The following is a 26,153-nucleotide window of genomic DNA, read 5'->3' on the forward strand; positions in this document are numbered from 1 at the left end:
CCAGCCACTCCGCGGCATGTGGGATCCTCCCGGACCGGGGCACGAACCGGTGTCCCCTGAGTCCGGCAGGCGGACTCTCAACCACTGCGCCACCAGGGAAGCCCTGTTGGCGGTTTTTAACTAAGTCCAACCTTGACTTATCTCTGCCCGTTTTCCCAAAGCCCGGCTTCTCTCCCCTGCCATCCGGGTACGCTGTATCCAGGGGGTTGTGCTTCCACCTCCTGGCTCCTCCTGAGGCCTGCCACCGTGCCTGTCCTTCCACACACCCCTGCTCATTTCCACCGCCTTTGGCAAAACCACCATTTTTCCCATCTGGGATTTTATCTCTAGTTTTCATGAAATTTTTCTCTTTTTGGGGATGATTTACAGGAAGAGTAGGGGAGAAATGCTGACTTGATGATGCCTTCTTCAGGCCACACGTCCATCTTATTTCCTGATAAATGGACTTTCCTCCAGCTCTGCTTTGCTTTAGCAAAATAACTGAGCAACTGTGCCCCACCCATCCCTCACTAAAAAAAAATTCCAGAGTAGGTGTCGGCAAACTTTTCTGTGAAGGGCCGAATAGTCAGTATTTTCGGCTTTGTGGCCCAATGGTCTCTCTTGCAACTGCTCATCTCTGCCTGCAGCTCAAAAGCAGCCGCAGACAATGTGTAAGTGATCGGTGTGGCTGTGCACCAATAAAACTTTATTGACAAACACAGGCAGTAGTGATGCTGTTTCTCAAGCTGAGTATACAGGTTTCTGTTTTATTCTTTGTTTTATTTTTTAACAATTCTTTAAACGATACATGTATGTTATACGTGCTTGATGTAGTTTGGGTATCTTTTATACTGAAAAGATTTTAGAGGGAGGGAGTGGTCAACTGGGTGGAATGCTGCAAAGAGGTCAGGGAAGGTCAGGGAAGGTCAGGGCAGAAAAGTGCTCTGCATCACTGTGGCCTTCTGGCGGTCTCAGTGGAGTGGTGGACTTGTCATCCAGCCTTCCCAGTTAAAGGGGTTGGAGAAGAACGGGTGGACAGCTTAGTCAAGATGTCTTGCTCTGAAAAGCAGCAGTTAAAAGAGCGACTGGGGACTTCCCTGGTGATGCGGTGGTTAAGAATCCACCTGCCAACGCAGGAGACACAGGTTCGAGCCCTGGTCTGGGAAGATCCCACATGCTGTGGAGCAATTAAGCCCATGCACCCCAGCTACTGAGCCTGCACTCTAGAGCCTGAGAGCCACAACTACTGAGCCCATGTGCCACAACTACCGAAGCCCACGTGCCTAGAGCCCGTGCTCCGCAACAAGAGAAGCCACCGCGATGAGAAGCCCGTGCACTGCAACGAAGAGTAGCCCCTGCTCACCACAACTAGAGAAAGCCCATGAGCAGCAATGAAGACACAATGCAGCCAAAAATAAATAAACAAACAGATAAATAAATAAATAAATTTACATTTAAAATACTTTTTTTTTAATGAATTCTTTTTTAAAAAAAATATTTATTTTTTATTTTTGGCTGTGTTGGGTCTTCATTTCTGTGCAAGTGCTTTTCTCTAGTTGCGGCAAGTGGGGGCCACTCTTCATCGCAGTGCGCGGGCCTCTCACTATCGCGGCCTCTCTTGTCGCGGAGCACAGGCTTCAGACACGCAGGCTCAGTAGCTGTGGCTCACGGGCTTAGTTGCTCCGCGGCATGTGGGATCTTCCCAGACCAGGGCTCGAACCCGTGGCCCCTGCATTGGCAGGCAGATTCTCAACCACTGCGCCACCAGGCAAGCCCTAAAATACTTTTTAAAAAAGAGCGATATTGGAGGAGGTTGTGGAAGTGCAGCCTGCCTATATGCAGGTTGGGAAGATTGGCGAGATGTGATGCTTGTGGCTGGGGTGGAGGGCAAACCCAGGAGAGAAGGGGGTGGGGGGGGGGCTCAAGGGGCTGGGGTTTGATAGCACAGGCCAGAGGCAGGGAGGTGATGGGCAGCCAGAACTGGGAGCTTACTGGCCACCCCTGACAAGCAAGCTGCCACAGCCTCACAGGCACCGGCAGAAGACATAGAGGACTCGCCACTCGAAGCACAGCAGGCAGCCAAGGGTCTCCTCGACCCCTGTCCCACAGGCCAGGGCAGGAGTCTCAACTGAGTGACTCCAAACGGGCAGAACCCAAATCTTTCATAGTGGGCTGCAGGCATATCTGCCCTTTGCCCCCGAGGGAGTCGTGCTGTCTTCTTCTGAGGCTGTTGGCCATGGAAACACCCAGGCAGGAGAGTCAGGAGCAGAAGACTTCAGTGGCCTGAGGAGAACTGTCCCAACAGCAGGTCTGGTGGTGGGAAAACAGATGCCGATCGGTTCCCTTTATTTCCTTCTTTCAAGTATGAGGCAAAGCCGTGGACTCTGAGAGGAGGAGGTGGAGGAAGAGGTAGAAAGAGAAGTGTGAAATGGTCATCTGGTACATGAGGAAGCAGGGACAAGTAGTGGTGGATAGCGCCATCAGCCATGCAGGTCCCCATGGATAGCAGGGCCTGGATCAGGGCAAGAACAGCCCACTGGTGGCTGGAGGTGGAAGTGGGGACCGTGCTGGTGGGGGAGGGAAGGGTCACTGCAAACACCGCCCCCAGCAGTGGAATTGGCTTGGGGGAGAGGTGGGGGTGGTTTGTATTAGTTTAAATGCTTTCGGCTACAAGTCACAGCACAGCCTGATGAAAGTAACATACGGGAGCTTCCCAACCTTTATCTCATCATGGCACCCGTGGTCACTGAATGAGGAGGAGAGAGCCAAGGTGGCCAGCATCATGGTAGCCTTCCCGACACACAGTGTGCATGCACAGCAGCAGGACACGCTGACCAAGAACTTGCATGTCAAGGCCAAGGTAAATGAGCTTATGGCTAGCTCCTCTGGGACTCTTTCCTCCTAAAGGTTCCAAGATGGCTGCAGCAGCTCCAAGCATCACGTCAGAAGGCCAGAGATGGAAGGCGTACTTCTCTCCTCCTGCTTTGGTTTCTTTTCATTGGAAAGGGAAATGTTTCCCCAGAGCTCCCAGACTCCCTTTTCCATCTCACTGGCTGCCGGGGTCACATGGCATCCCTTGACCAGTCACTGGGAGATTGTCTTAGACCCTGTGAACCTGCTGCCTGAAACTAAATGGTGTTGGGGTTCCTTGGCAGGAAAGCTGGGGAAGGGCTGTGCTGTGGGTGGGCCTGCAGCAGAGTCTATGCAGGGGTAGGTGCTGAGACAACCATACCGAGGGGTTGAAGCTGCTACTTCTCAGCAGCACTTTACAGTAAAAAAATAGGAATGATACATTGCTGCCTAGGCTTTTGGTTCTCCCCGTGAAAGATTTGGTTGGGAAAAAAGGTTGAAATTAATGCAGTTTAGTTTTAAGTTCCCACAAAGCTTCTTTATGCTCTCCTTGTATCTTGAATATTTGAGCATGCATAACTGAACTACCTGTCTGGTATTTCTTCTTTGTGTAAGAGTACTTTTAAAAACTTTATTGGTGACTTAAATGATAACCACAGCTCTGGTTAAGACGTAAGCATGTTAGCATTTATGATAAAGGATTGCGTGGGCTTCAGTCCACAGTCAAGCAGTCTGGAAGCTCCATTCTGGAAGGTGGGATGTCTTGTCCTCTGCATTTTTTTTACATTTTCGGCGCATTTTAAGTAGCAAACTGTGAGACCTAGCAGTCATGAACTGAGTTAAAAGTGATAACGAGAGAGTTTAACAGTTTGTGGCATCTGCATTAATAACATGAATAACTACGTGGTATTTCTCAGGATGGAGGGAGGTTTTCCTGCTGAAAGGCCACACTCCTCATGGTTTTGAGGTGGGACCAGGGCCACCCCTCCCACCTCTGCTCTGACCCCCCTCACACACCTGTCCCTGCCCCTCCTACTCATGCCCCGCCCCTCCCACCTTTGCCCCGCCCCTCCCTGACGTCCTCCCCCTTCCTCCCACATGCACACACAGAGCTGCCGCTTTGCCGGCCTTACGGCCTTACCCCTTACCGAGTCCTGCTGCAACCTGGTCTCAAGGCAGGGCCGCAGCCTGACACCCTCGGCCCCACCGCACCCCAGATCCCAGGGCCACTATAGCCCCCTCCTCCATCCTCCTGGATCTGTGGTTCGTGGGGTGTGGCCTCTCCATGCCCAGCCTCCTCTCACCCTAATTCTTGCTGCATCCGGACAGTACCCGGTCCCTCTTCTCCCCTCCCCTCCCTTCCCCCCTCCCCCCCACCGTTTCCTGGCAGCAGTGGCTCAAGGACTCCGACCCCATCTCCCCTCCTCCCCAGCCACATGCAGCCCAGCTCCCTCCTGCACCTGTGGACTGTGGACACACCCCCACCCCCACCCCATACGTGCGGCCCCCTGTGCATGTGTGGGCACCCTCTGCCTTCCCCTCCCCAGCACCTGCCTGTTCCTTGAATCCCTCCCTTGCCAAAGTTCACCCCTACCTGGCTTCCTTCCCCCTTAGCACTAGCCTCCAGACCACGTGCTATTTTTGTCATTTATCTTGATTCTGTTCTGTCTGCTGGAAGAATGTAGGGGTGGGGGCATCTTCCTTGATCCTTGACCTCTGGCCAGCACAGACAGGTACACAATAGGTGCTCAATCAAGATGTGCAGGAAGATAACTGGGAAGAACGGGAGCCCAGCAAGGCCTTGGGTCCGCAGCTCAAGGATCTAGAGGCTCAGGAAGTGCATGTGATTAGAGAAACTACCAAGCACTGTCTAAAAAGTATAAGATTTGAAAGACAGACTCTTCCTGGATGGAGTATTAAGTATTATAAAGACAGCTGTTTTCTCCAAATTGAAGTAACCAGTTAGTGTAATTCTAACAAAATATGGACAGAGTTTCTCTTGAAGCTAAAATAAGTGGATTTTCAAGTTCTAGAGCAATAAAATGCATGGGGAAGGGGGACTAGCAAGACCCAGCCTCATGGCTGGGTGGCAGGCACAGAGCAGAAACCCTTCCCCAGCAGAGCCTGCAAATCAGAGCCCAGACACGGCAAGGTGGGGACACAGCATGCTTCCATCCTCACTGCCCACATCCAGACCACACACTAAAACGCAGCCCAGGCACAGTTAAATGCCTTAAAATCAAACCTAAAAATATGCAGAATTTGGAAATATTTACAAATGACTAGAAGGTTATAATCTTAGATGTGACTTAAAAATCACAGATTTCTAAGGTATTCTTTCTTAACCTCAAAAATAACCCAACTAGAAAGATATTTTGAAGCAACATGACAAAGGTCAGTCATATATAAATAACTCATCCAGGCTGACCAGATGTACAGGGGCGGAAACACTCAGCCAGGGCAGTACCAGAAAATATGGGTGTTTGACCTGCCAGCAAAGCAGCCTTGGAGAGCTGATCCTGGGCCTAGAGGGGGCGGCCCAGCCGCTTGGCCTTCTTGGAGGGCATTTATTGGTGAATCTGCCCCAGGGGTGGTTGGAGTCATCAGCCTCCCTAGTGTCCGTGCTGCGTGGGCAGGCGGCCCAGGTTGGCACGACATGGAGCATCCACTGGAGCAGAGGGGCTCCAGACCTCGTCCAGCATGAGTGACACCTCCTTGTGGCTAAGAAATAAACTAAAACAGCACAGAGGGTTTTCAGTGAAAGTCAGTCTTCTCCTCCATCTCCGCTCCCCTGGCCACCTGTCCCCTGCTCTTCTCCGGACACGCTCTGCACTCCATGGCTACGGAAGCATGTATTTAAATGTGTGTGCGTATCCTCTTCCTGCTGCGTAAAGTGCTGTCTGCGGTGTTTCTCCATTTTGGTTGACACAGAGCTCACAGATCTTTTCAGTAGTTCAATGATCCTCTGCGTAAGTGCTTCCTTTTGCCTGTCTCACATTCACGGACACTCGGGTCGCTTGTAGTTTGCAGTACTTCAGCGAGTCTGCTGGTATGGGTGGTTGCTTGTGGGAGTGTGTGGTCAGGTAAGTGTCTAGGAGTGAAAATTGCTGGGTCAAAGATGTGAGTGGTCTGAGCTCTGGGAGGTGTTAACCAAATCACCCTCAAAGAGTTGGCGCAATTCATGTTCATGGCCACAGGGTGTAAAGCATCTTTCCTCACTCCAATACTGGTGGATTTTTATCAAGCATTTTCTTTTTTTACCAATCTGATAGGTGAAAATATGGGTTTTAATTTGCAGTTTTTAAATGATGGGTAAGGTTGGCCATTTTATGTGTGGTTTGTATGTCGTTCAGGTTTGTACCCTTTTTTAAGGTGACTATGAAAGGTAGCAACAGAAGAAAATGCATATTCGCTGTGGTCTTGAAGTCAGAACACAGAGGGTAGAAAAGTGCTCTAGAAGGGGCTGTGGCCCCTGCTCTGGGAAGAGGGCTGGGCCTGGGAGGCGGGGAGGGGCTGGACATGACTTTTACAAATAAATGCAGCCTGAATGGGTTTTTTAAAAGAGAGGAGTCCAGCTAGAAGCTAGTATTTGTTGAGTGCCCACCTGTGCTAAGGCAGCCACTCCCACAGTAAACCAATGCCATCCAGCCACTGGGTCCCGTTTTCAAAAGAGGATGCCTCACCGCCCAAGGCCGGAGTTCCCAAGTCCCAGCCCTCATTCCACCCCCTGGAGTCCCAGAGGGAAGAGGCCTGACCTCATCCTCAGGGCAGAAGGTCAGGAGGGGCCAAGGTTGTCCCTGGGGACACACAGATAATGGGCAGAAGCTCCTGAGGAATGCGAGCACTCCTTCAGAAAGAGAGGCACCCGCCTGGCCCTGCCCTGGGGGCCGGACACACCTTCCCCCATGTCAGTGTTCTGAGCACGGCCCAGCACGCCTGTGGCCTGGCTGGTGCTGGGGCTGGCATGGAGCGAGGTCCCTAGGTTTCTGCTGTGGGGTCTGAGAAGGTCCTGAGCAGTCCGGCCGTGCACGCTGCTTTCTCCTGGGTGGAGACTCTTCCCCTGGGTGCTCCCCACCCACTGAGGATGAGGGAGTGAAAGGGGATAAAGTTTTTAAAGGGTACAATGTTAGTGTTGAGGTTTTTTTTCTTTAAATTTTTATTCTTCTGAAAATCATATTAGTTTCTCCTGAAATTAAAAATTTTTCCTTTAACGAGGGTTGCATAAGGTTTTAAGATGGAGCATGCATGAGCCTGTTAACTGGTTGCTAATCCAAAGTTATTTTTAAGCCCTGTATAGTGAGAACATTTCTATGCAGATCTCACTGTAGAGATGACACCTAAATCATAGTTGCCAGGCTGTTCTGAGGATCCAGGAAACCAACAAACAACCACCACCTGTTCTCAGCCCATTGTTTGCTCACATAGTGCCCGGTATCGCCACTAGCCCGGATCTCACTCTGCCCGCCACAATGGATTCCTCGTCCAGCAGCTCCTGGAGGCTGGCGCTCGACATTCAGATGAAGAGACCCAGGCCCTGAGATGCCAGGCTGCTTGCCCAAGGTCACATAGCCCCCAGTTCACGGATCAGGATCAGAATCCAAGCTGTCCGACTGTAGCCCATGAGCCTACCTGGCTGAGAAGGGGCCCAGACGCCAGAGCCCCGGGCACCAGGCAGCATGTGGCTGAGTGAAGGCGGCAGAGCCGTGCAGACTGCAGGGCAGTGCTCGGCGGAGGGGGTTGGCGGCCCGGCCATCTGGCCTGTCCGGCCGAGGCAGTTGATGACTCCACTCCATGGCTGCCCTTCCATGGCAGTGTGGGTCCAACAAGCCAGATCTTCCAGGTTTTTAAGATGATAGAAATCTTGTTTTTTATATAGAATGTTTCAGTTTTTGAATATTGGCAACTAATTTAAAAATCAAAGTAGGGCCAAATTGCAGCTCAGTCTGTGAGCTACAGACCCCTGGGAGCCAGATCCGGCCATGCCTAGTGGTACGTGGTCTGTGTGGCCTCCAGCTCCAGGGGACTTCCTCCAGCAAAGCACCTTCCCAGACCAGGAATAAAATGACTGCCAGGTAAACTGAGATTCTCCTGTTCTGAGAGTCACACATGATTGACTGCAGAGCAAACGTGCCAAGTCCCCCAGTCTCATCTTCTTGGTTAGTAGGCCATTCTGCAGGGTGTCACCAGCCTATGAATAGGGCTGAGTGGGCCCCCAGGACACCAGCTCACCCTGGTCTTGTGTGTTTTTGAGTGGAGACTGTTCCAGACCTTCCCTGAAGGATGCATTTGGGGCCTTTCTCTGAAGGCAAATTGTGATTCAGCCACGGCTCTGCCAGCCCAGCTGTGCTCTGAGGACGTAGAAACATACTCTGAATACAGGACCTTAGAGTCACCTAGTCTGCACATCCTCAAGACCAGGAGTATCACCATCTGGCCTCCCCACACATGCTTTGTGTTTCTCAGTAAACCTGGGGGCTAAGCACAGGAGAGCAGATTCAGATGCCCCAACGCTGCATTGAGTGAAAGACGGAAGGAGCAGCCGCTTGTGGTTGGACTTGTGATAAGAAAAGGTGAAATCTCACCTCAGAGAACAGTCTGTGACTCCAGGGTAAACACACCTGGAATATTACATTCTCTTCTCCCCATCTGTGGTCCTCATACCTGTGTGCAAACCAAAGAATTCTCCTTGGGTCTGAGACTCTGTCCTAGAAGGTGGGCCCAGGCTCCTGGTGCATCACAGTGAGATGGCAGACCCAGCTCGGAGACTGGCAAGCCTGACCCATGGGGAGGGAGGCCAGCATGAGCCTGGGGAGGGGCCATCCTCCACACCAGACACGTGTGAGGGTGGAACACGAGCCATCAGAAAGGCTCAGCCCACACTCTCAGCAGCCACTGTCACAGTGGCCACTTGGGGTGGATGGTAATGGGAACTGCCCAAGGGAGCACAGCCAGAGGCTCACTGAGCAACGTGACCAAAACTGTTCCAGGATCCAGGGGGGACGAAGGGGTCCTGCCCTGTTTTGCCAGCATCACGTTTGTCCTTTCAGCTCCGCCCATTACTACTCCCAAGATGGGACTGAATGAGAGCCAGGTTCACCAGCGTGCACCCCCTGTCAGCATCCTCTGTAACTGCAGCCAAAGAAATCTAAGAACCAGTGTTCTGGTCAAAGGAGGGAGCAGTGCAGTATCTTGAATTAGGTGAGCAACTCCAGCTTCCTGCCTTTACTGATTATTATAACCTGAGACATTTTAGGAAGTACAGAGTATCCTCTAAACTTTTTGAGAAACAAATAGTCAAATAGATCTTTGTTAGCTCTTTTCTTGAAGTTGTTATGATGAAACAACTTTTCCTGCCACTTAGGAAAATACTTGTGTTGAAATAACTTTTAAAACACAGTAAATACTTTAAGATATAGCCAGATCAGCTTATACTTTAGTGATGTTTATTCTGGGGCCACAGCATGACCAGCAGTCACTCCTGCTTCTGGCCAGGCTAAGAGCTAGACATTAACATCCCTCCATAAACAAAATATATGAAACAACTGTTTTCAGACATTGGAAAATAAGTAGCACAGGAGTGTGCTTCTTGTAAGAAGGAAAACAAATGAGGCACCTTTCTGGTCCCCCTGGCTTTCTGCTGCAGGCACAGGGAGGGGAACACCAGGCAGGGTTCAGTGCCTTCCTGGGTGGAGGAAACAGGAATTGGAGTTTGGGGAGGCAGAGGGGCTGGAAGTTGCAGGGAAGAGTCCAAAGAAGCTGGGGGAGGGATATGCAGAAGAGAGCTCCAGAAGTCTGAATAGGGATTGTCTTGAGCCCTTACTGTGTGCTAGCCCATAGATGTACAAAATAAAACTCCACAAATCCAGGCAAAGGAAAGACAGCTTATAAGCGCAACCATTTCCTGAGCTCTCATGAGGTGGGTAGATATTCAAGCTCCAGCCTTCATTCAGGGGAGACCCAGAGAAGTTACACTTTGGTTGTAGAGCTCACTGTCTCAGAAGTGCAGGCCCATCTAGACTTACCCTAGAAAAGCTTAAAAACAATCTTTGAAATGACCAAATGAGGAACCTAACTGCCTACAAAACAAAGCCCAACACTCTAAAAAAACAGGTCGAAATTTCAACACAATACTTAAAATGTCCAACAGCCAGTTAAAAATTATAAGACTTTTGAAGAAACAGGAAAATGTGATCCAAAGCCAAGAGGAAAACCATTCAATAGAAAGAGGTCCAGAAATGACAGAAATGAGGAAACAAGCAAAGACGTTAAAAGGACTGTTACGACTATTTTCGGGTATTTAAAGGAAGATACATACATAATGAGAAGAAGTGAAAATATAAAAAAGAACCAAACAAAACTTCGAGATGAAAAATACAATATTTGATAAAGAAAATACATTGGATGGGATTAACAGTAGAATAGAGATGGCAGAAGAAAAAACAGGCAACTTGAAGACAGCAATAGAATCAACCCAAAATGACACACAGAAAGAAAACATGGGGGATAGAAAACAGCCCCAGCAACCTGGAAGATAGCATCCATTAGTCTTAACAGAGAGGAGAGAAGGATGGGCAGAAAAAGTGTTTGAAGAAATAATGGCTATTTTTTTCTAAATTTGACAAAAACTCTTAACTCACAGATCCGAGAAATTTGTCTACCCCAAGCATCAGGATAGACACATGGGCACAAATGCAACCCAGGGAATATCATAATCAAGCTTCTGAAAATCAGTGAGAAAGTAAAATCTTAAAAGCAGTCAAAGAAAAATAAAAGACATTATATGGAGATGAATGAAGATAAAAATTATGACAGGCTTCTCTTCAGAAACTGTACATGCCAGAAGACAAGGGATCATCGTCTCTAAGCCAAAAGAAAAAGGAACTGCCGTAATAGAATTCTATATCTAGCAGAAGTATCCTTCAAAAATGGAGGCAAAGTTAAAACGTTCACAGACAAACAAATCAGATAGAATTAATCACCAACCGACCTATGCCACAAGAACTAGTAAAGGATGTTCTTCAGGCAAAGGAAATGACAGCAGATGAAAACTGGGGTCATCAGAAATGTAGAGGCGGCAGGGTGGGTTTGTGGGTAAACGATGGAGATAGGCTTATGTTTTTCTTTGAAAGATCCCTGGCTGTTTAAAGCACACATGATAACAGTGTATGATGGGGTTTGTGATACATGTACAAGTAAAATGTATGACAAAATGGCATAAATGGTGGGAAAGGGAAAAGGAGGTACACTCCTGTAGGGCTCGCATACATGAAGTTGTATAATATTACTTCAGCGTAGAATGTGATAAGTTAAAAATGCATAAACCATAGTGCAACCATTCAAAAACAAACAAAACCCACAAAGAAGTATAGGTAATAGAGCAGTAGTGGAGATATTGATAAAATGGGATAAAAAACATAAATTCAAAAGTAGACAGGAAGGGACTTCCCTGCTGGTGCAGTGGTTAAGAATCCGCCTGCCAATGCAGGGGACACGGGTTCGAGCCCCGGTCCGGGAAAATCCCACATGCCTCAGAGCAACCAAGCCCGTGCACCACAACTACTGAGCCTATGATCTAGACCCCGTGAGCCACAGCTACTGAGCCCGAGTGCCACAACTACTGAAGCCCGCGCACCTAGAGCCCATGCTCTACAACAAGAGAAGCCACCACAATGAGAAGCCCGCATGCTGCAACAGAGTAGCTCCTGCTCGCCGCAACTAGAGAAAGCCCACGCTCAGCAATGAAGACCCAATGCAGCCAAAAACTTTAAAAATAATTAATTTTTTAAAAAAAAGTAGGCAGGAAAAGAGGAACAAAGGACAGATCAGATAAATAGAAAACAATTTAGCAAGAAGATACATTTAAAACCAGCCATGTTAATAATAACATTAAATATAATGTTCTAAACATTCCATTAAAACGCCGACTGGGGGAAAAAGGAAAGCCTTGTCTATGTACTGTGTACAGGAAACCCACTTTATTTTTTAATTTTTTTTATTTTTTAAATAAATTATTTATTTATTTTTGGCTGTGTTGGGTCTTTGTTGCTGTGCGCAGGCTTTCTCTAGTTGTGGCGAGCGGGGGCTGCTCTTCGTTGCGGTGCGCAGGCTTCTCATTGCAGTGGCTTCTCTTGTTGCGGAGCACGGGCTCTAGGCATGTGGGCTTCAGTAGTTGTGGCGCGAGGGCTCTAGAACGCAGGCTCAGTAGCTGTGGTGCACGAGCTTAGTTGCTCCACGGCATGCGGGATCGTCCCAGACCACGGCTTGAACCCATGTCCCCTGCATTGGCAGGCGATTCTTAACCACTGCGCCACCAGGGAAGTCCCGAAACCCACTTTCAATATAAAGACACAGATTAAGAAAATCAGGCAAAGCAGATGTCCCAACAGGGTATGTTACCAGAGATAAAAAGGGACATTTCATGATGATATAGAAGTCAATTAAGCACTTCCCTGGTGGTGCAGTGGTTAAGAATCCTCCTTCCAATGCAGGGGACGCAGGTTCTATCCCCAGTCAGGGAACTAGATCCCACATGCATACCGCAACCAAGAGTTCGCATGCCACAAGTAAGGAGCCCACAAGCTGCAACTAAGGAGCCCGCAAGTCACAGCTAAGGAGCCCGCCTGCTGCAACTAAGACCCAGAGCAACCAAAATAAATAAATTAAATTTAAAAAAAAATCTTCACAGAAACATCCAGATTAATGTTTGACCATAGATCTGGACACTGTGGCCCAGCTAAGTTGATACATAACATTAAACATTTTAAAAAAAAAGTCAATTAATCAGGAAGATATAACAATCCTAAGTATGTATGCTCCTCATAAGAGAGCTTTAAAACATTAAAACACATGAAGTGAAAACTCACAGGAATGAAAAGAGATATAGACACATCCATAATTACAAGTGGAGAGTTCAGTGCTTCTCTATCAGTAATAATTGATAGAGCAAGTAGACAGAAAATCATTGGGGATAGAAAAGACTTGTACCTCACTATTAACCACCATGACCTAATTGACATGTTTAGACCTCTCCAGACAATAACAGCAGAATATACAATCTTTTCAGGTACACTTGGAACAGTCAACAAACTAGACCATATATTGGGCCATAAAAACCGGTCTCAATAAATTTAAGAGGATTGGAATCATACAGAATATGTTTCCTGACCACAGAGGAATTCCACTGGAAATCAATAACAGAAAGATATCTAGAAAAATATCCAAAAATTTTGAACATAAACAGAACACTTCTAAATAATCCATGGATCAACAAAGAAATCACAAAGGAGTGCTTAGAAATTTATACCTTTAAATTCTTACTTTAGAGAAGAACATTGGTCTGAAATCAGTGATCTCTACACCTTCACCTTAAGAAGCTAGAAAAATAAGGGACTTCCCTGGTGGTCAAGTGGTTAGGACTCCGTACTTCCATTCCAGAGGGGCACGGGTTCAGTCCCTGGTTGGGGAACTAAGATCCCACAAGCCGTGCAGCATGGCCAAAAGAAAAAAAGAAGATAATAATGGAATAATAAGAACGACTACATGCCAATAGTTTTACAAATTAAGTTAGATAAAATTGTCAAGTTCTCTGAAAGACCCAACTTACCAAAACTGATTCAAGAAGAAATAGAAGCGTGAATATGCCTCTATTTATTCAAGCACTTGAATGTTTAACTTAAAACCTTCCCACAAAGAAAACTCCAGGCCAGGTGGCTTCACTGGTGAAGTCTATAAAACATTTAAGAAAGAAATAATATTAATTCCACCCAAACTCATTTTCAAAAAACAAAGGATGAAAGAAGATACTCAATTCATTTTATGACACCAGCACTACCCTGACACCAAGACCAGGCAAAGACATTACAGGAAGAGAAAACTCTGGACCAATATCCTTAATTAATATAGACCAAAAAATCCTTAATAAAATACTAGAGTATCAAATCCAATGATACGTGAAAAGCATAGCACATCCTGACCCAGTGGGTGTTATCTCAGCAATGACAGGTTGGTATAACATTAAAACATCAATATGCTATATTAACAGATTAAAAAAGGAAAACCATATGATATGTCTCAATAAATACAGAAAAAGGAACAAAATTGAACATCCACTCATGATTTTTTAAACCCTCAGCAAATTAGGAATAGAAGGGAACTTGTTCACCCTGATAAAGGGAATCTATGAAAAACCTGCAGCTAGTATTTTACTTGATGGTGAAAGGCTGATCCCACTTTCACACTTGCATTCCACACTGTACTGGTAGTCCTAGTCATGTAAAAAAGCAGGGAGGCTGGACATACAGAATGCAAAAGAAGAAGTAAAACTGTTTCATCCACACACTGCGTTATCTAGTACATAAAAATTGTAAATAACCTACCAAAAAGAAAACCTACTAGACCTAAAGAGTGACCTTAGCAAAGGCCCAGGATATGAGATCAATATACCAAATCAATTATATATCTAGCAATGAAAAACTGGAAATTGCAATAAAAATGCCATTAACAATAGCATCCAAAACCATGAAATACTTAGGGACATACTAAACCAAATATCTGTACACTGAAAAAAAAAAATCATTGCAGAGAAAATTAAAACCCAAATAATGGAGAGATATAGCATATTGGATATTGGATCATGGATCAGAAGACTCAATGTTAAGATGTCATTCCTTATAAAATTTATCTATAGATTTAACACAATCTGAATTAAAATCCCAGCAGGCTTTTAAAATTGAAATTGAAAATAAAAATTTACATGGAAATGCAAAAGATACAGAACATCCAATCACTTAAACTACCTAATTGTAAGACTTACTATAAAGCTCTAGTAAACATGACAGTGTGTTGTTGGCATAAGGACAGAAAAAATAGACACACACACACACACACACACACGTATGGTGACTGATTTTTTAATTAATGTAACTTAAGAGGAATGGATTGTTTATGCAATTAATCGTGCTGGAACAACTAGATATCCATGTGGGGAAAAAACAAATCTCAACTCTTTTACCAAATACAAAAATTAAATCAAAATCTATCATAAACCTAAATTTAAAGTTAAAACTATAAAACTTCTAGAAGAAAGCATAGGAGAAAATCTTTGTGACTTTGGGATAAGCAAAAATTTCTTAGGATTAATAAAATTTCCAACCATAAATGAAAAAATATTTGATAGATTGGACTTCATCAAAATGTTAAAGTTCTACATCTCCAATGACACTGTCAAGAAGAAGAAAAGATAAGCCACAGGCTGGGAAAAAATATTTGAACACATATCAAGGACTTGTGTCCAGAATATTCAAAGAACTTTACAACTCAGTAGTAAATAAATAGCCCAATTTTTAAAATAGCCAGAATACTAGAAAAGACACTTTACAATAGAAGAGATACAAATGGCCAGCAAGCCCATGAAAGATACTCATTGTTAGTCATCAGGGAAATGCAAATTTAAACCACAGCGAGGTGCCACTACACGTTCACTCAGATAACCGAAAACATACAAAAACATGACAATATCAAGTGGTAGCGAGGATGTGGAGGAGCTGGAACTCACACTGCCTGAGGGAACACAGGATGGTCAACTGCTTTGGAAAATAGCTTGGCAGTTTCTTAAAAAAAACTTTCTTACTACACAACCTAGCCATTCAATTCCATGGTAACCGTGGGAGAGAAATAGAAACATCCACGCACCGGAAGGCCTTAACACGAATGTCAGACTGGGAACAGCACAAATGTCCATCAACACATAAATGGAAAAGCAAATTACTATGTAGCCGTATGGTGTACTACTACTCCACAAGCAAAAGAACTACCGATACATATGACAACAGGAACTCAGAAACATTTCTTTGATCTCTGGAAGAACCAGACATCAAACCAGTACCTAGTGTACTCTTTTTATGTGAAATTCTAGAAACGACCCATATAGTCAGTAATGACAGAAAGCAGGTTGGTGGTTGCTTAGGGCTGGGGGTAGGAGTGTTTGGAGTGATGGAAATGTTCCACATACATGGACGTATACATTTTCTACAACCCATTGAAATGCACGCTTAAAATGGGTACATTTGGGCTTCCCTGTTGGCGCAGTGGTTGAGAGTCTGCCTGCCGATGCAGGGGACAGGGGTTCGTGCCCCGGTCCGGGAGGGTTCCACGTGCCGCGGAGCGGCTGGGCCCGTGAGCCATGGCCGCTGGGCCTGCGCGTCCGGAGCCTGTGCTCCGCGGCGGGAGAGGCCGAGGCCACAACAGTGAGAGGCCCGCGTAACAAAAAAAAAAAAAAAAAGGGTACATTTTATTGTTTGTAAATTATAGCTCAATAGAAGTTATTTTTTTAAAAAAAACAGCAAAGGATCTCCTGTGTTTAGCATCACCCAGACAGCAGCTGGGAGCTTCTGCTCTCTATGTTCTGCTATGTTCTGTCTCTCTCCTGCCCCATGGTCCCTTCCAGTCTCAGTTTCTAGTCTAGGAGATCTGCGTCTATCACAGGCAAACCCAAGAAGGGCCAAAGTGAGAAAGACACCAGTGTCAACTTGCCTCACATTTGATGGCCGCTGCAGGTCCTTGCAGAATTATTGTAATTTCTATCAATTTACTCAGACTCTCTTAATTATCCTCCACTGTGGCACTCAGGACTCCTAGGGGAGGTCATTACTGTCAACAGTGCCCTCTTATCGGGCCCCAGGGCCTCTCGGAAGGGCCTCGAGAGCCCTGGGGGGGTGGGAGGGATGAAGGAGCCTCTGGCTTCCTACCCTCATCCCAGCCAGAGCTGCCCTTCCCTGCAGGCCTGCACTCAAGATTTTGTTTAAAGAAATAGTACCTCAACTTTAAAAACCATTAGAATCAGTGTATAGAACAAACCCACTTCTGGTTTCTTGATTCATAAGCGGTCATTTGCTCTCTGGAGAGCACTGCAGATTTCACACTCACTTCGTAAAGACAGGGTGGCCTAGATCCTCCTTTGCTGAGGGAAGGCCCCCGGGTGCTGGTGGCAGAAGCAGCAGTGGAAACAGTGGCCACCCTCTGGCCACAGACAACGATGACAAGGCATCTGGCTGCATCCCAGTGAGACTTCATTTACAAAACAGGTGGCAGGCTGATTTAGAGTTTTCTTGCTATTTCCAGTACTTTATCCTATTTGCTAGATAGTTACAGTTCTGTAGAGAAGTGCTCTGTAGAGCAGGCTGATCTGTCCACCCCCCTTGCTGAACTTCCACATTAACACTAATAGTTTGTCTTTGGTGCTTTTTTCCCTAAGTGGATGATCTTGCTGTCTTCAAATAGTGAGTGTTTCTTCCCTTCAGTACTTATAGTCTTATTTAGTTTGCTTTCCTTACAGAGCTGGTTGGGGCCCTGGAATCATATTAACAGGAGTGTCATGATGGACATCTTGTCTCATTCTCTGACTTGAAGAGATTGAGGCTAGTTTTCCACTAAATAAAGTGATTGCTGTGTGTTTTTAAAATATAACCTCTATCAAGTTAAAATTTTTCCTTTTTTTTTTTTTTTTTTTTTTTTTTTGGTTGCGTTGGGTCTTAGTTGCAGCAGGCAGGCAGGCTCCTTAGTTGCAGCTCGCCGGCTCCTTAGTTGTGGCATGTGAACTCTTAGTTGCGGCATGCATGTGGAATCTAGTTCCTGGACCAGGGATCGGCCCCCTGCGTTGGGAGTGTGGAGTCCTAACTACTACGCCACCAAGGAAATCCCTTCCCTTACATTCTTTTTCTTTTTTATAAATTTATTTATTTATATATTTATTTATTTATTTATTTATTTTTGGCTGAGTTGGGTCTTTGTTGCTGCACGTGGGCTTTCTCTAGTTACATTCTTGCTTTACTAAGAGTTTTCATCATAAGTAAGTGTTAAACCTCATCAGCTGTTTTTCTGCATTGATTATGATAATCATATTTTTTTTGCCTATTGTGGTGAAATGTGGTAGATTTTCTGATATTGAAACAGCTTTGCATTACTGGGATAAACTAGATAATGATATATTTTTAATACTTATTTGATTTGATTTGCTAATGTTTATATACAGTTTTTATAGCTACATTTATGAGTTAAATGGGCCTGTAATTTTTTCTTGGGTTGTCCTTATCTGGTTTGGGAATGTAGATTACTTATAAAATGAGCCTGGTAGCTTTCACTCTTTTTCTACTTTTCTGAATAATTGGAATAAGATAGAAATTGACTATTCCTTGAAATTTTGGTTTCTTTGAAAATTCAGTAGAACCTCCTGTAAAGAAAGCCATCTGAGCCACAGGTCTTTGGGGAGGGAAGTTTTTGATCATCATTTCAATTTTCTTAATAATTATTGGACATTTCAAAAGGTTTTGTAACTTTCCATTTCATCTGGATTTTATTAACTTACTCGTGAATAGGTCTTTATAACATTCACTTTTACCCAGTTATTCCCCTGCCATGTTCATTTTCTCTCCCTTTTTCGGATCAGTCTTGGCAGAGGTTAATCTTATTAATCTCTGCAGATAGCAGTTTGGGTTCTGTTGATACTCTGTGCTGTTTGTTTTCTTGGAGATTCTGTGTCACTGAAACTTGCCTTTAACGCTATGACATCCTTTTTCCTGTTCCCAAGTTTGTTCTGTTCCTTACTCTCCCACTTCTCCCATTGGAGGCTAGCTCATCTCCTGGTAGTTTTAACTGTTAGTATTTCCAGATAAGTGTATTTAAAGCTGTTTCAGCTCTGTCCTACAAATTCTGAGATTCCACTCTAAATATTTTTTAATTCACTATTTGATTTCCTGTATAACTCAAGGATTATTCAGTAATACATTAGTCAGTTTCAAAGCAGAAGAAATTTGGGGGGATTTAGATGTTGGTTTCTAATTTTATTGTATTTTATTTGGAATGAATTGAGACTTGTTCTGTGACCTGGTACGTGGTCTGATTCTGTGTGTGATCTGTGTTTGGCAAAAAAAAAAAAAAAAAAGTGTATTATCTGCCTATTAGTTTAGATGTCTCTGTGTCTAATAACTCAAGGTAATTAATTCCATTGACTAAGTCTTTGCCATCTCTGTGTGGGTTTGTGATCAACAGGGGTGATTAAAACCTTCACCTACCTGTTTTGGATTATCTGTTTTGCTCTGCAGCTCTGTCAGATGTCATTTGATATGTTTTGAAGTTGTCCCTTCACCAGAACACAGAGTTCTTCTTTGCCCCTTATGACACTTTGTGCCTAATTCTATTTTTTGTTTTGTTTTGTTTTCAATTTTTATGTTTGTTTTTTTTTTGGCCTCACCACACGGCTTGGGACATCTTAGTTCCTCAACCAGGGATCAATCAAACCCAGGCCCCCAGCAGTGGAAGCACAGAGTCCTAACCACTGGACCCTGGACTGCCAGGGAATTCCCTGTCTTTTGTTTTAAACAGGTCTTTTATACAATACCTTGCTGGATCTTGTTTTTTTAAAAAAATATAAATTTATTTATTTATTTATTTTTGGCTGCGTTGGGTCTTCGTTGCTGCACGCGGGCTTTCTCTAGTTGCGGTGAGCGGGGGCTACTCTTCGTTGCAGTGTGCGGGCTTCTCATTGCGGTGGCTTCTCTTGTTGCGGAGCACGGTCTCTAGGCGCGCAGGCTTCAGTAGTTGTGGCACGTGGGCTCAGTAGTTATGGCTCACAGGCTTTAGAATGCAGGCTCAGTAGTTGTGGCGCACGGGTTTGGTTGCTCCACGGCATGTGGGATCTTCCCGGAGCAGGGATCGAGCCTGTGTCCCCTGCATTGGCAGGCAGATTCTTAAGCACTGTGCCACCAGGGAAGTCCTGTTTGTCTTTTTTAATCCAATTTGAGAATTTTTTTCTTCGTTGCTGAGCTTAACTCATTTATGTTTATTTAGTTCTTATCATTGGGCTTAATTCTACATATTATTTACTTCCCACTTACTTACTTCCTGTTTCTTCTTTCTACATTCCTGCCTTTCATTGGAGACATCAAGTTTTCTTCTGCTGCACTGTAAGTTACATATTCTACTTTTACCCTGGAATAATTTCACTCACTCACACCCATGTTCACGCAGCCCTGCTGATTTCTCACACTTGTTACCACTTTCCTGTTCCCCCACCATAGCCACGTTCTTTACACACTCCCCTCCTCCCCAGGACCAGCTGCCCCACCCCATCACAGCCACAGTGTCTGGAATTCTCATTTTGGGTCATTGTGGGTCTGTATGGGTTTGATTTCTCTATTTCTAACGTCTCTGGCAGCTTCTTCTGGATTTGTTTTTCTCCTTCTGTAAGCACTCCTCCCAAGAGTATTCTCAATGTGGATCCTTATAGTGAACCAGAATTTTTATCCCACTTGTTTGAGAGCCCCTCGTGCCTGTATCCCTGTAGGGATTTAAAGTTTGTGTTTGACAGAATTCAGTACAAAATTGTAGAAGTTTTTGTGTAAGTTTGGACTCATCCAAATTCTGTCCTCCATCAACATCCTGTAAGAATGCTGTTCGGTCCTCAAGTAAGCATAATAACAATGTAACTAATCCTGGGAAATGAGGGATTTGTTTCTTAACTTGGGAAAGACAGTAAAAGATTTCCTGGGCTTTGCATGTGTGGCTCTCGTGGCCAGGTTTCTTGTGATTCGAAGGTTCGGCCGTGAGTAATTTTGGCATCATTACACATGCTACTCCGTTTATATTTTAGTGTAAAATAGAGAGCCAGTTACAATCCTGAACTACAGATGGCACACACAAGTGATCAGGAAGTCTCGTAGCATAAAATTCTGTTGTTTAGCTCTCCACAGACTCTGCTACAAACATGTGGGTTTTGGGGTTCACTCTACGACCAGGGCTGAGCCTCCCTGGTCCACATGCGGACTGAGGGAACTCTTCAGATGGGCAGAAAAGCCCAGCCATCTACAGAAGGGGCTCCCAATTCATGGGGTGGGACGTGGGTCAGGCGTTCAGAGCTGCACGGGCGCCCTCCTCTTGGCAGTGCCCAAGGGAGGCCTGACAGAGGGGCAAGAGCTGCATTCTCGCTTCCAGCCCAGCGGCTGCAGGTTGACGGTCCTGGACTTTTGCTCTTCGTCCAGCTGCACCACCTCTGTGTCAGGACGGGGGTCCCGCAGCCCCCGTGTGGGGACGGGCATGAGGCCGGTGTGTGCCCAGAAAGCTTCGCCTGGAGCCAGGCCTGGCACCGTGGCAGCACTCGGCAAATGCCACACTTCTGCTCACATGGTCAGTTGTTCTGGTGGCCCAGGCCCCTGGAGAGGCCTCCTGGCCTCCTTGCCAGCCTCAGGCCTCCCACTTGGGCTGAAATCAGACAGGGAGCAGCGGAGAAGCTGTGGGGAGCTACTGGGCACGCAGTAGGTCTGCGCAGAGCTCACTCCCGCTGGCTGCCTGCCCTGCAGGGCATGTCTGTCGCTGGCCTCTCCTCCCGAAGGGGGTGGGGTGTGGTGTTTGTGGGAGTGGGGACCCAAAGCAGCCCACTGGGTCCTCAGGCTCATCTCCTGGGGCCTGGTCCAGACTCAACGGGGCCTGGAACAAGACAGGCAGCCAGCGTGCTTATGGCCAATTGGCGGCCCTCCCGAGGGGGCACGTTTCTGTGGAAGAGGAGAGCGTTGCCTCACTCACAGCTGTCCCCCCGCCAAGAAGGAGCAGAGGGCAGCCCTTCGAGGCATGTGGCCTGCCGGTCTGCACCCAGCTAGGGTGCAGAGGTGGGCAGCCCCTCCACATGAGGATCTCCAGCGATGCTTGGGTGCCCGGCCTGGCCTGCCTGGGGGCAGAGCCCCCCTCGGGTCCCTTTGAAAGTGTACCTTTCATGAATGTCATCTTGTTTATCAGGTTTTCAGGCTTTGATCTCTGTGGAAAGAAGGCAGATCAGAATCTACCCCGCCCCATGTTCTCATCTGTGCCTTCCCTCTGTCCCCACACATGCCTTACAGAGGACACAGGCTCTCTGGGTGCAGCCTGGGCACTCGGCTCCCCCACCCCCCGCCAGGCAGCCCCATCAGCCCTCTTCCCTCCAAAGGGGGGACCCAGCCAGGCTTGGTGGCCCAGCCTCTGCTTTCTGCCGCCTCACCCCAGCCCCCACTGTCCTGACCTCTGTCCTGGCGCCATTTCCTCCTTCCCGACGCCTGCACCCATGCGCCTGCCGCCTGCCCACCTGACCTGGCCTCTGCCAGCCCCTCTCCTCTGGGGAGCTGGGGCTCAGACAGGCCCTGAAAAGGGGTAGCCTGGCAGCCCCTCACCATGGAGGCGGTGCCGGCTCTCCTCACGTTCTCTGCCACAGAGTATTTCTGCTAAGTCCCCTGCCCAAGTCCTGGCACCCTGCGGCCCGGCAGCCCTTCCCAAAGCCCAAGATGGAATCCACACTGGGCCACACTGAGGGGCGCTAGCAGACAGTCCTGGATGAGCCCAGAACCAGGGAGGAGGTACCCCCCAAAATGATGGTAAGAGGAGCAGTTAGGGGTTAGTGTCAGGCGTTAACTTCAGGAAGGGAGAGGGAGGAGTGGTGATGCTCGTCTGTTAACCAGGTTGGTCTGGGCAGCGTCCCCAGCCCAAGGCTGGGAGTGGCTGCAGGGCCCTGAAGGATCTGGCGTTTCCTGCCTGCCCCTCCTCCACCCTGCTGAGTAGAGTTGGGCCTGGGAGTGTCCTCCCGGAGCCTCTGCACCAGGGGCCAGCAGCAGCTCCCGGCAGGGCAGGGCTGCTCGGGGTCCAGGTCATGCCCACCATCCACACCTATCATACACGGAAGGCTTGGGGCTCTATCCCAACAGTGGTGGGAAGCCTTGGAAGGATTTGGGGGTGGGGAGTGTAACAGAATCTAACTTTTAACCACTGATCCACAAGGAGGCCCAGGGTGAGGGTGAGGAGACCTGGGGGTGTGATTCCCCCAATTTGAGAAATGTTGAACTTGGGGGCTTAAGGGGCTCCCAGGGAAGCAAGAGAGAGGTCTCGACAGAAACGAGGGGCCGTTGGCACACAGAGGTGGTCACCCAGAGAGGAGAGGGAAGGACTGGCTAGAGCAGCTGAGGCTGAAGTGAGCCCGAGAAGGCCTTGTCCCCTGTGGCCAAGGCCACAACTGGTACCTGCATCTAGAGCAGCCACCCAGCTCCAGGGAAGGCTCTGGAGAGCCAGGGCAGACATGGCTCCATATCCCCTTCTCGGGAGTGCAGCTGAGTCCCCAGCCCTTCCAGCTGCCCTTAGAGGCCTGGCAGGCGTGCTCAGGGTCACCCTGAAAGCCAGGCAGCCTAGAAGCCAACTCCGAAGGGAGCTGCACAGCTCCAAGCCTCCAGAGAGCTGCGATCAGAGCCCTAGGAGGCCCTGAGGCAGGAGACCAGCCCACTTCCCCCGGGGCCCTGGTCCACGAGAACTTCCAGGCTCAAGGTCGTTACAGGTGCCAGGAAGGTTGCGGGGAAGGCCACCCACCAAAAGTGCAGGCCCGCACCCCCCTTGACACTGTCAGCCCCTGCAGGGCCCCCCGTCCTGCTCCCGGATTCATACTGGGAGGTCTTCGGCATCTCGCTGAACCTTCCTGAGACCTGGAGCTGGACCAGGAGGCCATGAGAGGCAAGTGCTGTGCCCCCCAATTTCCCTGAAGCCTGATCAGAACCAGTGCAGAAAGACAGCAGAACAGGTCAGACAAGGGAGAGAAGGCAGAGAGCACGGTGGGAGCCTCGCTTCCACACACCACCTCCTGGTCTGAGTGAGGGCGCAGATTAATCAAGCGGAGACCACGGCTCGGGCACAGGGAGTGTCCTGAGGAGAACAGGCCTGACATGTCCCGCTTCATGCCTGAGCCAGGACTGCCCTGCCCTGGAAGCCTGTCCTGGAGGAGCCAGTCACCCCCTCAGGGCGACACTGCAAGGAGAGGGACAAAAACCAGAGCCTGCAAGGCCAGCTGTGCCATCCTCCCAGCCTTTTCTCACCCTCGGCTCAGAGGCCCTGCCCCCAGGCAGATAGGTGGGTCTGCCTGGCCTGTGCTCCCAGCGTACAGTGGAACCACCTGCCTGGCATCCGACTGAACTGGCAAACAGCTCCTGACAGCCGGTCACAGGGAGCTTGGCCTCCCAAGCAAAGGTCTTGGGGCCTGGGCTGGCCCTTCTCCCTACACCTCGCTTTGTCCAGGAGCCTCCAGGTGGAGGCTCTGGGATGGACTCAGGTCATGCCCACAGAACCCCTGAAGGGGCTACTCCCTCGAGTTATAGGGAAGGACCCCCAGCATCACAGTGGTCAGGGTCCTGACCCCGCCCTTCCCCAGTGGCAGTTGCATTCCAGAAGGAAACCAAGTGAGCGGCATGGAGCTGACCAGAGATCCCTTTATAAGGACTTGTAAAGGCATCTGGGGTGGGAGTGTCTCTGTGTAGAGGGGAGGAATTCGTCTGGGGTTTAAGAACCAAAGACACAGGCGCTTTCCCAGAGAGGTAGAAGCAGCCATGGCCAGAGGAAGCAGAAGGGAGCCTGGGGACGTCCAGGGACGCACATCCTCACCCCACTCCAGGACCCGGCGCACGGAGGCACTGGGCAGGAGGAGGGCGGAACCTGGCCCAGCTTTGGGGCTGAGGGCTCTGGGGAGGCCACTGGGTGTGACCCCTGGAGGCTCAGGGAAAGGAGGAATGCTTCCAGATGTCTGCAGAGGCCAGAGGAGCAGAAAGCGCACAAGATGAGAGAGGGGGCCAGGGCCTGGGTGCTCCTGGCAGACCCCAAGCTCGTGGTGCTGGAGTCGCTGGAAGAAGCCCAGCACGCAGCCCTGTGTGTGTGCTTTCAAAGCCCAGGCCTTTCCCATCTCCCAGCTCCACACCAGCGCTGTTCTTTTCCTCCAGAGGCTGTGCAGCTGGCCTGTCCTCGGCCTCAAGCCTTGCCCAGGTTGGCTGCTGTCGTCCACCTGTACAGCATGCGGCCGTGCGCTGGGCAGGCCTTCCAGACCTCTCCCCACAGCGTCCCACCACCAGACCCGGGGGTGGGCTCGGTGACACTGGGTAGACGGTGTGCATCACCGCAGTGTGTCTCATGTGTAAGATGCCAGTGCCAGTTGGCCAGGCCCCACCTACCATGTCTTTACACCCTGGGGCAGCATTCTCTTTTATTTACTTTTTGGCCACACCACGTGGTACGTGGGATCTTAGTTCCCAACCAGGGATAGCACCTGTGCCCCCTGCAGTGGAAGCATGGAGTCTTAACCACTGGACCGCCAGGGAAGTCCCAGCATTGTCTTTTGGTGCAGACCCTCCTGGAGCTCCAGACCCCGGCCCTGCCTGCTGGGCCAGCCCAGGAAGGAGAGCCGCCCCCGAGCTTGCATCTCACAGTCGCTTTTTATTTATTTTTATTTTTTATTTTTTTATACAGTTTTTAAAGGGTTACACTCCATTTACAGTTATTCCAAAATATTGTCTCTATTCCCCATGTTGTACAGTACATTCTTGTACATCTTCTTGGTACTTTTAAGAAAGAAGTACATTCTTAGTTCTAAAAACTAGGAAAATAGAGAGGAGCTCAAAGAACTTTTAAAAAAATCACCTATGGTGCCCTAATGCAAAGACAGTTGTTGCCAATATTTTGGAAGGGCTGTCCTGGAGCATTGGCCCATACCTGTGACATGTGGTGCAGCTCCCGGGTCCTTGGCCTGTGCCTGGCCACGCGTGTTGGGGCTGCTGCGCGGTTGGAGATGCCCGGCAAGCATGGCCAGAGGGCAGGGGGTGGTTGACAGCCTGGGAAATGCCTGGGAAGTGTCGTGAGTCAACCATTAACCTTGATACCTCCGTGGGACCTATTGCGAAATGAACGCAACAGGAGATGTCGTTTTCAGGGCCAAATGTCCTGAGTGCCCAGTGGAGGAGCAGGCCCAGGCCCTGCAGAGCATCTGGAGAGCACGTGCCCACACAGACCTTCTGTGCGGGGACACCAGGGCCAGGACCGCCAGGAACAGCTGTTGCCCCGGCAGGACACTGGCCTGCATGGGCTTCCGCAAGGAACCAGGGCAGGCGTGGGGTCTCTGGTTCCTGCTGGAGAGCAGCTCGGCCACTCACACTCAGTGAACCCAGCTCTCGGTACACACCGCCTCCTGCTCCTTCCTGCCCCATGATGACGCACCCTCCTTTCTCTTTTCTCTTCACCTGTTAGAGCACCCAGCACCTCCAGCAGCCTACAGCCTCCAACACCCCGAGGGGAGCCCCGTGGCGCCATGGGCAGCCTTTGCCGTTGAAGGGATGAAGATGGAAGCCCAAGCAAGGGGCAAGCCTGCCAGACCCCCCAGGGCTCATCCTGCAAAACCTAAAGGCTGCCAGCGGCCCCCCAAGATTCGTAACTACAACTCCAAGGACTGACCTCCTCGAACCGCCCCTCCCCCCTCCTCCTCCCCACCCCTCCCCCTCACCTCACCTCAC

General features: G+C 48.5%; 1 protein-coding gene across 1 annotated transcript in view; it reads left to right on the forward strand.

The window, feature by feature from the left end:
• Positions 1-26,147, forward strand: part of CCDC57 (coiled-coil domain containing 57) — a 73,173-nt gene extending 47,026 nt beyond the window's left edge. Inside the window, exon 9 of the mRNA XM_028498132.1 lies at positions 25,891-26,147. Coding sequence (XP_028353933.1) covers positions 25,891-26,093 — 203 coding nt within the window. The 3' untranslated portion in view covers positions 26,094-26,147. The remainder of the gene's footprint in view (positions 1-25,890) is intronic.
• Positions 26,148-26,153: the final 6 nt, after the last annotated feature.

This window comes from Physeter macrocephalus, chromosome 14, assembly GCF_002837175.3.
Source record: "Physeter macrocephalus isolate SW-GA chromosome 14, ASM283717v5, whole genome shotgun sequence".
In the NCBI taxonomy this organism is placed as follows: Eukaryota; Metazoa; Chordata; class Mammalia; order Artiodactyla; family Physeteridae; genus Physeter; species Physeter macrocephalus.